The sequence below is a fragment of the Vombatus ursinus genome, unplaced genomic scaffold (genome assembly GCF_900497805.2).
Source record: "Vombatus ursinus unplaced genomic scaffold, bare-nosed wombat genome assembly UNPS02014170.1, whole genome shotgun sequence".
Taxonomy (NCBI): Eukaryota; Metazoa; Chordata; class Mammalia; order Diprotodontia; family Vombatidae; genus Vombatus; species Vombatus ursinus.
In genome coordinates this window covers 2369260-2381538 of record NW_020953948.1, presented here as the reverse complement: position 1 = coordinate 2381538, position 12279 = coordinate 2369260, and the positions used below count along the sequence as shown (strand labels likewise).

The 12279-nt window shown below is 38.2% G+C and overlaps 1 protein-coding gene across 1 annotated transcript in view; it reads right to left on the bottom strand.

Annotated features, from left to right (window-relative positions):
* Positions 1–3533: 3533 nt before the first annotated feature.
* LOC114041226 (vomeronasal type-2 receptor 26-like) overlaps positions 3534–12279 on the bottom strand; it is a 29695-nt gene continuing 20949 nt past the window's right edge. The window contains 1 exon segment of the mRNA XM_027859579.1: positions 3534–4432. Within this exon segment, the coding sequence (XP_027715380.1) occupies positions 3534–4432 (899 nt within the window).

Here is a 12279-nt window from a genome sequence, read left to right as displayed (position 1 = left end):
GTCATCTTCACCAACTTGCAGAGTATAAGGTGAAATTTGATAGAATTCAACTGCTTCCCTTTTTATCCTAAGTGCATTAATTTTGTCTGTGACTTTTCAGTTTCATGTAATCAAAGTTAACTGTTTTATCATTTTATCCCGTATCTGGTTAAAATATATCTCCTACTCATAGCTAGGAGAGGTATATGATCTATTTCTCTTCTTTTTTATTTGATTTTTAATATTAAAGTCATTGTGGATAATTATGTAAGATGTTGGTCTAATCCTAATTTCTGCTATACTTGTTTTTCAATTTTCCAGCCCTTTTTATCAAATAGGGAGTTATTGTCTGAGTACTTTACATTTTCTACTTTATTAAACATTGGACTATTAAGTTCCATTGTTTCTGATTCTCCCATGTCCAGTCATTGACCTATCTTTGTTTTTTTTTTTTCTAAACCAATACCAGATAGTTCTGATGACTGTTGCTTTATAATATAGTTTGGGGTCTGGAAGTTCTCTTTCCCCTTTATAACTGCCTCTTTTAATCATTCCCCTTGATATTTTAAATACTTTGTTTTTCTAAATGAAATTTTAAAATAATTTTATCAAGTTCCATAAAGTCTCCCTTTGATACTTTGGCATAGCATTAAAAGTATAAATTAACTTTGGTACTATTGTCATTTTTATTATATTGGCATTGCCCAGCCATGAGCATCAAATATTCCTCCAGCTATTTAAGTTCTTTATTTCTTCAAGAACACATTTTAATTGAATCTATAATTCTTATATTGTCTCTCTGCATCTTTTTTCCTAAATCATGTGTTTCGGTAGATTGACCTGGAGATAATTTGTCCATTTTGTAGTTATTTGGAATGGGATTTCCCTTTTTATTATTTCCTCATGGATTTTTTAAATTATTATTTAGAAATTCAGTAGATTTTTGAGTTGTTATTTTATAGCCTGCAGCTTTGTCTTGATTGGTATTTGCCGATTCCCTAGGATTTTAAAAATATGCTGTCATAGCATTAACATGTACAAATGGTTTTTTCTCCTCTTTATCAGTGCAATTCATGATTGACCTTTGCCCTCTACTTGGTCTTTTTTTTTTTTAACCATCTGCCTCAAAATCTACTCCCTGTGTCCATAATTTCCCACTCTTCTGGGTGTCAGTTGCCCCTAAGGAGTTGATTCCCTTTCTCTTGTGGGAGGAGAAACAGTGTCTCTATGCACCAAATTCCTGTGGATTATAACCCCTATAAGAGAAAACTGTCAGTACAGCAGTCTGGTTCACTGAGTGCTCATATATGGTGGCTATGAGTGACACATCTATATACTGAATTGTTCCCAAGTGAAATATATAGAAGTAGTGTAAAGGATAAGATGATTGAAGTTATGGAGGTGGTAAAAGAACTTTTCCGATAATACCTCATTGCTTTTTCCACCATTAATTGACCTTTTGAAAAAGACAGCGCTGACCTGATAGACTGAAGACCTAGCTTCCATACACCTTGGGTTAGGTAGGAATACATCGCACTGAATTGGTCATATTGGACCCAGTCTTTCTCTGGGATCCAAGTAGACATACAGGAACACAGACCCCAAATAACTATGTTTGTCAAGGGCAGGGATTCTTAACCCTTTTTGTTTGTTTTATGGCAGCCTAGTGAAGCTCCCCTTCTCAAAAGAGTTTAAATGCATAAAATAGAGATGATTAAAAAGAAAATCAATTATATTGAAATGCAGCTATCAAAATAAGTTTTTAAAATGAAAAGAACGTATTTGTACAAAAATATTTATGGCATCTCTTTTTGTGGTAGCAAAGAATTGGAAATTGAGGGGATGCCCATCACTTGGGGAATGGCTGAACAAATTGTGGTATATGAATGTAATGGAATACTATTGTGCTATAGGAAATGATGAGCAGGCAGATTTCAGAAAAACCTAGAAAGACATACATTAACTGATGCAAAGTGAAGTGAGCAGAAACAGAACATGTACACAGTAACATGATTATTATAAGGATGATCAATTGTGAATGACAGCTATTCTCAGCAACGCAATGATTGAAGACAATTCCAAAGGACTCATGATGAAAAATGCTATCCACCTCCAGAGAAAGAACTGATGGAGTCAGAATGCAGATTAAAGCATACTGTTTTTCACTTTTTTTTTCATGTTTTCCCCCTTTGGGTCTGTGTCTTCTGTCAAACCATGACTATGAATATAGAAATGTTTTATATGATTGCATATATATAATCTATATTAAATTTCTTACTGTCTCAGGGAAGGGAAAGTTGAGAAAGGGAGAAAATTTGGAACTCCAAAAAAATTTTTAATGAATGTTTACAATTGTCTTTACATGTAAATAGGGGAAAATAAAATATTTAAATATGTATATGTGTGTGTGTGTGTGTGTGTGTGTGCATTCATTCACTTATTTTTAAAGTTCATAGATCCTGAGTAAAGAATCCTTGGTTTTCCAAGGGAAAGCCTCACCAGTCTCTGAACAATTGTAAAAAAATGGCCCTTAGTAGAGGTTCAGCAAAAGAATCGATAGTAAGGCATGTTGGTGAGTAAGGAAGTGATCCCAGTGTGTGTTAAGAATGAGGTATCCTCCTCTAGAAGGCAGTTCATAAGCAAAAGCAGAGACCCATTTACGGCTCAGTCTTCAGTAGTGTGGATGCAGCCAGGGAGAATGAAAAAAAAATAGACAAACAAGTCAAAGCTGAAAAGAGCAGGACCTTTTATTTGTCAGGGTGCACCCAAGGGAGCACCAAGGGGATTGTAGGAACAAGTTAGGAAGGATGTTGGTGGAGCATCTACTCCTCTGCTTGGGTATCAGCTGACATCTCCCAAACAAGCCCAGTTTGATATCCCCATATTGTGGTTGGGATTGACACCTCCAAAGCAGGATGGGAAAAGATAGGGAAGAGATAAAGCCAGGGAGCCTCAGAGGCACAGTTGTCTGCAGGCCGTGCCAAGAGGAGAGAGACCACATGCCCTGGTGAGAGTATCTCCAGGATCTGACTTGTTACTCCAAACTCTTATATGAGATTTCTTGGGTCTATGCTTAAGGACCATTCTGGAGTCAGAGAAGCTCAAGTGTTTTATAGAGAGGGGAAGGTTACCCACTCAGATGTGTCTGTCTGGTTCACAGGCAGAGCCCTGACAATCATCTAGAAAACTGTAAATTTTCAGTGTGCAAGCTGCCAGGGATAGAAAATTTAGCTGCTGGGGTTCTGGAAGAGACAAAAAGCAGGAAGGAAGGGCTCCCAGGGTACTAGAAAGGGAGAAGAGGCATGATTAGGGCATGTTTTCTCCATTTTGAATGGAGAAAGACGAGCATAAAAATTCAAAGGTTTTTTCAGATAATAAAACCTGGTGGGTTAAGAAGGGGTTGTCTATTGACAAATGTCGTTACAATTAAGACACGACCAAAAAAGTTCAATCACAGATACACAAAAAGGACATGAATAAATTTTCAGGCATCTCTTCCCCCTCTAGCAAGATCTCTAGGGAAATATTACTGAATGACCCCTAACCCTGAAACCTCACATTTTTTTTTTTAATGATTCTTGAGTGTTTCTCTCTGGCCTCAGCAGGATTATATAGCATTTGGGAATGAAAATGCAACCCAGTAGCCCAGCACTGGAGCTCAAGATGGAGAAGACTTCCACAGCCACCATGGCCTTCCCCTTGGTGCTCCGGTAGGTGGGGAAGAAGGAGATCCAGACACTGCAGAAGACCAGCATGCTGAAGGTGATGAACTTGGCTTCATTGTAGGTGTCAGGAAGGTTCCTGGCCAGGAAGGCCATGATGAAGCTCCCAAGGGCCAGGAAGCCCATGTAGCCCAGGACACAGTAGAAGGCAATGACAGATCCCTCATTACACTCCATAATGATGTATCCAGGCTCAGAATTCATGTCTATACCTGGAAAGGGGGGAGAAGTTCCCAGCTATATGCAACAAAAAGTCACCTGGATCAGAGAGCAGATGAGAACAGTAGAGATGGACACTCTAGGGCTCACCCAGTTCCTGATCCTGTTTCCTGGTCTTGTCGCTTTAAAGGCCAGAACCACAGTGATAGTTTTGGCCAGAATTGAGGAAACTGCCACAGAAAACACAACTGCAAACATCGTCTGCCGTAGGAGGCATGTTACTGAGGATGGGCGGCCAAGAAAGAGCAAGGAGCAGAGGAAACAGAAGCACAGGGAGATAAGGAGAGCATAGCTGAGATTCCTGTTCTTGGCTTTGACTATGGGAGTATCTTGGTACTTCACAAAGATCCCAAAGACCACAGCTGTGAGGAGACAGAAGAAAAGAGCAGTACAGGCCAGAACAAATCCCAAAGGTTCTTCAGTATTGAGGAAGGTCACTACCTTGGAGAGACAGCCATCTCTCATTCCATTTGGAAACTTACCTTCTGGGCATTTCACACAGTTGTCCATATCTACAGCAGACAAAAAATTCCTAATGTATGATAGTCAATTTAGAGATTTACCTGGATTTTAAAAATGGTCTCAGTAGCTCAAGTCAGTCTTGCTATCTCCGTAGAACAAAGGCCCTCTGCTGCTCTAAACCATGTTCTGATTTCCTCAGTTTACAACCCCATCATGTACCACACAAGACCCCCAGAGAAATAGACAGAGCACATGAAATGTTGGTGCAAGAGTGGTTGTCAGTTGTGTCAATCAATCGCTCTTTACCCTCTTAAGGCACTCTGGCTCGATACCTTTGTAAGATGAGAACACCCTTATTAACTTAATCGATCAAGCTAAATATCCTTATTCCTTCTCCTATATCATTTTCTCTAGGCCTTTATCTGTTTTGGTCCCAGACCTTCTGGCCATCTTTAGCTTACCAGTATCCTTCCTATGATATAGCTGAACTCAATATTCTCACCAGCTCAGGGTCTGTCCTTGTTCTGGACACTATGCTTCTTGCAGTGCCATCTAATTACCATTACCATTTTGATTAATTGCTATTGAATCCACTAACATTCTCACATCTTAACTGGATAAATGTGTCTAGCCATTTTTCTACCATTTTGAATTTAGGATGTTTATTGTTTAAATCCAAGAGTAAGGCTTTACATTTATCCCTATTGAAGTTCATTTTATTAGGTTTTATATAGAGTTCTATCCTGTCAAGATCTCTTTGAATCCTGACTGTCATAAAATGTGACATATCCCTACCTTGGTGTCATCTGTAAATTTAGCAGGCAAAAAATTATGCTGAATTCTTAACTGGCTTGCAATTCTTTTTCCGAGATTCATTGGGCATATATTGTGTGCCCTCATAAAATCATGTCTAAAGTACTGTGTATCATTCTGGATACCATATTTTAGAAAGGATATCGACATATTGGAGTGTATCTTGAGAAAGGATATCAGGTTTGAGATCATGTCATAAGATAATTGAAAGAACTGGGATTCTATATCTTGGACAAGAAATTTAATTGACCGTGCCAACTGTCTTCAAATATTTGTAAGGTAGTCATACGGAAGAGACTATAGACCTGGCTTACGGGGCCATGGCGGCCAGAACTTGGATAAATAGGTATAAGATTCCAAGATGCTGATTTTGACTTAGGAAGAAAAAAATAGAAGTCTGAATAATTGGAGCTGCTCAAAAATGAAATGGTCTGCCTGTCAGCATAGTGAGATGCCCATCGTTAGAACTCTTCAGAGACTAAGTGATCGCTTGTTAGGGGTGTTATGAAGGAGACCTATGCTTTGGGTAAGAGTTTCTCAAAATGAGCTCTGAGGTACCTTCTAATTTAAATTTTAGGATTCTGTGATTATAGTGACAACACTGTCTTTTGACTTTTTAAAAATATTATTATTTTATTTAATAAATAATTTTATTTATTTATTTTTAGTTTTCAACATTCACTTGCACAAGATTTTGAGTTCCAAATTTTCTCCCCATCCGTCCCCTCCCCCCATGATGGCCTACATTCTGATTCCCCCTTCATCCAATCTGTTCTCCCTTCTATTATCCTGCCCCTTCTCTTATCCACTTACCCTTCCATTTTCCTGCCCCTTCTCTTATCCCCTTACCCTTCTATTTTCCTGTAGGGTAAGATAGATTTCTATACCCCTTTGCCTGTGTATCTTATTTCCCCGTTGCATGTAAAAACAATTTCTAACATTTCTTTCTAAAACTTTGAGTTCCAAACTCTCTCCCTTCTTCCCTCCCCACCCACCCTCATTGAGAAGGCAAGCAATTCAACATAGGTTATATGTGTGCGGTCACGTAAAACACTTCCATAAGTCATGGTGTGAAATACTATGTTTCCCTCCATCCTATCTCAGCCCCCATTTATTCTATTCTCTCCTTTGTCCCTATCCCTCCTCAAAAGTGTTTGCTTCTGATTACCCCCTTCCCCAATCTACTTTCCCTTCTATCACCCCTCCCTCTCTTATCCCCTTCTCCCCTACTTTCCTGTAGGGTAAGATAGATTTCCATACCTAATTAGGTGTGTATGTTACTCCCTCCTTAAGCCAAATCTGGTGAGAATAAAGTTCACTCATTCCTTCTCACCTCCCCTCTCTTCCCCTCTACTGTAAAAGCTTTTTCTTGCCTCTTTTGTGAGATAATTTATCCCATTTTACCTCTCCCTTTCTCCTTCTCCCAGTATATTTCTCTTACCCCTTAATTTTCTTTTTAGATATCATCCCTTCATATTCAACTCACTGCGTGCCCTCTGTCTATATACATATATACAGATATATATACACATATATATACATATATGTATATATGTATATATATGTGTATATATATCTGTATATATATATAGACCTTCCAACTACCCTAATAATGAGAAAGGACTTATGAGTTACAAATATCATCTTCCCATGTAGGAATGTAATTAGTTTAACCTTATTAAGTCCCTTATGATTTCCCTTTCCTGTTAACTTTCTTGACCTTCTTTTGAATCTTTTATTTGAAAGTCAAACTTTCAATTCGGCTCTGATATTTTCATCAAGAATGCTTGAAAGTCCTCTATCTTACTGAATTTTCATTTTTCCCCTGAAGGATTGTACTTAGTTTTGTTGGGTAGATGATTCTTGGTTGTAATCCTGGCTCTCTTGACTTCTGGAATATCATATTACAAGCCCTCTGGTCCCTTAATGTAGAAGCTGCTAAATGCTGTGTTATCCTGATTGTGTTTCCACAATACTTGAATTGTTTCTTTTCTGGCTGCTTACAATATTTTCTCCTTGATCTGGGACCTCTGGAATTTGGCTATAATATTCCTGAGAGTTTTCTTCTTGGGATCTCTTTCAGGAGGTGATCGGTGGATTCTTTCAATTTCTATTTTATTCTCTGGTTCTAGAATGTGAGGCAGTTTTCCTTGACAATTTCTTGAAAAATGATGTATAGGCTCTTTTTTTTTTTAACCATGGCTTTCAGGTAGTCCAATTTAAGTTCTTTCCTGATTTTCCAGGTCAGTTGTTTTTCCAATAAGATTTCACATTGTCTTTTATTTTTAATTCTTTTGGTTTTGTTTTATAATTTCTTGATTTCTGAGAGTCATTAGCTTCCATTTGCTCCATTATAATTTTTAAGGAATTATTTTCCTCAGTGAGCTTTTGGACCTCCTTTTCCATTTGGCCAATTCTGCTTTTAAGGCATTCTTCTCCTCATTGGCTTTTTGGACCTCTTTTGCCATTTGGTCTAGTCTATTTTTAAGGTGCTATTATCTTCAGCATTTTTTGGGGTCTCCTTTAGCTGTTGACTTGTTTTTCATGGTTTTCTCGTATCATTCTCTTTTCTCTTCTCAATTTTTCCTCTACTTCTGACTTGATTTTCAAAATCTTTTTTGAGCTCTTTCATGGCCTGAGACCAATTCATAATTTTCTTGGGGGCTTTGGATGTAGGAGTTTTGACTTTGTTGTTTTCTTCTGGCTATATACCTCAATCTTCCTCATCAACAAAGTAAAATTTTGTAGTCTGAGGTTTTTTCCTCTGTTTGCTCATCTTCCCAGTCAGTCACTTGACTTTAACTCTTTGTTAAGGTAGGGCTCTGCTTCTAGAGTGGAGAATGTACTGCTCCAAGCTTCAGGAGTTTTGTGCAACTATTTCAGAGGTACTTCTAGGGAACTGTAAGTTTTCAGTTCTTTCAATGTGGCACGATCTAAGGAGAGGTGTTTACTTCTCTCCTGGCCTGTGATCTGGTCCATGAGTGACCACAAGCACTCTTTTCTGCCTGGAAATGAGAAGAGGGTTCCCTCTCCACTGCTGACATAAGCTCTGCTATGCCAGTGCTCCTGCTCACCCCAGGACTAGGACCCAGATCCAAGCAAGGACACAGCAAGATAATCCTGCCTCAGCACCAGCAAAGAGATCCTTGCAATCCCCCTCTGATCAGTCACTTGATTGCCCCACCATCTGTGAGCTGAGAGCTTTGCAGCTGTGGTTGCCACCCTTGGGCTGCACTAGGGCCAGGGCCAGACAGTGCTCCTCTCTCACCCGGGTCCAACAGATCTTTCCCACTGCCCTTGTAAATTGCCTTTAGTGTTTGTGGGTTGAGAAGTCTGGAAACCACCATAGCTGCCCATGATTCAATCTCCTGAGGCGTGCTCCAGGTTTGCTTGGCCCTGGTCTTTGCCGGCGGGAGCAGCCCATGCTGAACTGCTCTCCTCTCTCAGCCTGAGGGCTATAGACCCTTCCCATCGACTACCCAGGTTGTCTTGGGCTGGAAATTTGTTTTACTCTTTTTTGTGGGTTCTGCTGCTCCAGAATTTGTTTAGAGTCATTTTTATAAGTATTGGAGGGGTTTGGGGGAGAACTCAAGTGAGTCCCTGCTTTTACTCTGCCATCTTGGCTCCACCCCTCAGAATCAGGCCTCTCTTTTGACTTTCTTTGTATCTTCAGTGCTCAGTAGAGTACCAGGAACATAGTAGGTGCATAATATTTACTGTCTCTGCAAATATACACTTATACATGTTTGAGCTTAGTCCCATTTCAATCCAATAATTAAAACTCTGAGATCATTGTGAAGTATATCCTTATCAGTTTGTTAACTTGTTCCATGGGAAAGTTATCATTTGAACACTTAAAAAATTCACTGTGTAATTAAATTACTTCCTCCCAGATGACTGATCAAAACCTTAAATAGAATATTTATATAATACCAACTTCTGAGGGACTTAAGAAGAAAGACTTCATCTAAAGAAAGGTTCACCATGCCCATCCACCTCTCCCTATCTATCCCCTCCCATTTTCAATTCAGGCTTCATAATCATGTGGAATTTTCATTAGCTGAAATGCAGGATCTGATCCGTAATTTTTATTGTATTTTTCCCAATAAAAATGTGCATTTCTGTATGTTAGACTGCATCTGTTTCAGTGCATAAACAAAACTGTAGCCCACATATGTAGTTTGTTTGGGAAAGATTCTAGAAAGAGAACTTACATTTTCTTATTGAAGGGGATGATGTCAGGGAAACCAAGGAAGATGGGTATGAATTTATGTAGAGTAAAGAAAGCAGAACCAGGAAGACAACTTATACTATAACAACAACATTGCAAAAACCAGAAAAAGGGCATCTTTAAAAGACTTAATAACTCTGATTAAAGTGATGGCCAAACATGATTCCAGAGGACCAATGATAAAGAATGCTATCCACCTGCTGATGGAGAGGTACTCGACTTAATATAAAGAATGACACACATTTCTGGACAAGATCAATGTGACAATTTGTTTTACTTGGCTATGCATATTTATCATGAGACTTTTGTTCTCCTTTTCCCTCTACAATGTGAAGACGCAGGAATGAGGGGGAAATGCACGTTAATTTAAAAAGTAAAAATATTCTAAGATGAGCGAATATTCAGTTGAAATCAAACCCATTTGATCCGATGATCCTCCATTGTAGTGAGGCATGAGCATCACCTACACTCACTTATAGGATAGTTCTCAATCTGCTATTTGGTTTCTTTTCATATTTATTCTTTTCTTCACGAGTTTTAGGATAATCCAAGGATTTTTGAATGTTTTTTTTAAAAGTAATTTGAATTCAAAGTTCTTTCTCTCTCATTAGTTAACCAGCAGACTCTGAACCTCTTTCTATTTCATTGTTATTGATTAAATAAACTAGTGAAACCTCCTTTCCCAATTATTTTTGTCTCTCTGTACCTGTTTCTTTCCTATTCTCCCTTCTTCTCTCCCTCTTTTTCTTTCCCTATCTCCTTCTCTGTTAAATCCTTTGATTTCCTATGATTAAATAAATAATGAAATTATGGGATATACAATGTGTTAACAATTCAATAAATAAACACGGATAATTATTTCTCACATTTTAGTTGTGGAAAGTGTCACAGTCAAAACCACCTCAAAACCTTACTACAGTGATAGACAATTTCTGTTCAATTGCGAAGAGATTCCTACAAGATGCAATTTCTCCCAAGAAAACGAGTAAAGTTTCTCTTCAAAAATCCACTTGGGCGCAGCTAAGTGGCATGGTGGATAGAGTACAGGACCAGGAGTCAGAAGAACCTGAGTTCAAATCCAGCCTCAGACACTTACTAGATGTGTGACCCTGCCAAATCACTTCACCCCAATTACCTCAAAAAATCCACTTTGACAAATAAAGGTGAAAATGTCTTCATTATAAAGGAAGAACTCTTCATCTCCTATGACTTCTAGTTTCTCTCCACCCATTATAGTAAAATAGTCTTGACTCACTCATAGAATTTTCTTTATGGTGTTTCTTTATAATATAACAGGTAACAGTTTTGAGAAGAAAGAAGTTTCTCCTCACTTTTCTCCATATTTTTTTCCTGTCTTCTCCATAAGCTCTTCATGGATTCTCATAGATCAAAAGGAAAACTCATAGCACTATCCTTGATGCCACAGGAAGAAACAAAGTGCCCCTACAGTCATCATCAAGGAGAATGTTCCATAATGAAAATGGACCCGTCACCAACTGCCGACTGTCATCGATGGACCAGGAAGGCCAAGAGCTCTAAAAATAGCATCACCTCCAGACCACTTGCCCTCTTTCCAACCCACCTCCTTCAGCCGTCATGAAAAGGAGCAAACCCTTGTTAGAAGGGGCCAGCCATCACCATTAACTCATGAACAATTGCCCCACTTACATCTCATTGCAGTAATTGCTTTAGTATTAATACCTCTGATGCTTCTCCCACTGAGCTGCTGACTGACTCTGTTTCTCAGAAAACACTCATTAAGACCAGTCCAAGGACACAACAAACCTAAGAAATTCAAACTCAAAATTCTTGCAAATAGAAATTCAGTAGGCCTTCTAAAAATCACACAAAAGATTTTACAAAACATTTCTTCATAAAACTATTTCTCTTTCTTCAAAACAGCTTACAATTTATCCCATTACTATAACAAACTAAATTAATTACAAGGAGATTTTACACGGTCCTTTCTTTGCACAATTACCAAGTTTCCTTTCACAAAAATGCTTTTACAAATACTTGATTTAAATAATAACTTCAAATAGCTTCATTAACCAAATAATTTTAGCTGAAACTTCCCTTTAAATATAGACTTCAAAATGTTACAACACGTGGTCAGATAGAATGACCTAACAGCTTCTTAATGATGCAGAAGACATACAGTATTCTAAGGGTTAAGAGAATATTAACGTTTTTAAATCCCAACTTATTTGGTTAAAATCCTTCCTTGACCTGTCAGATCTGGTAATGATAAACATTTAAAAACATTTTTTAATCTAATACTTTTGCCCCTTTAAAAGTAAATACTCTCCACAAATTCATATATTCCCTTAAAAAGACACATGGTGACAATTCCTGGCTCTAAATAACTTACTTCCTTAAGAGCTGAAAAGTCTCCTTTTTGAGGCTTATCAGATAAAACAATACCCTAAGCATTTCATCCTTCTGGGAGTTTGAGGCCGATGCTTATAAGTTTTACAAACAGTTTAAAATCACCTGTAATCACTCAGGTTAGCTAAGAGTTTGACTCAGACAACCTGAGGAATTTGAATCAATGCCGATAGGGTGTGGTCAGTTTCCCCCCAAGTCAGAAAACCTCTAGAGTTTCAATAATTAATTGGAATCTGGAGGGAATTAATGCCTAACAATTTGCAAATCAAGAGAGCTATATTTCCACTACACCCTTCACAAATAGCTTTGAGATCTGATTAAACATGAATTCAAAGCCTTAGCTTTTCCCTCTGTCAGCTCTTCCTATCTTGGGCTGTAAAGGCTGTTTGCTGAACCTTCCACTAACTTCTGAGAGAGTCTTTCCCTGCTTTTTGATTCCATTATTCATTATCTAACTTTATTCCG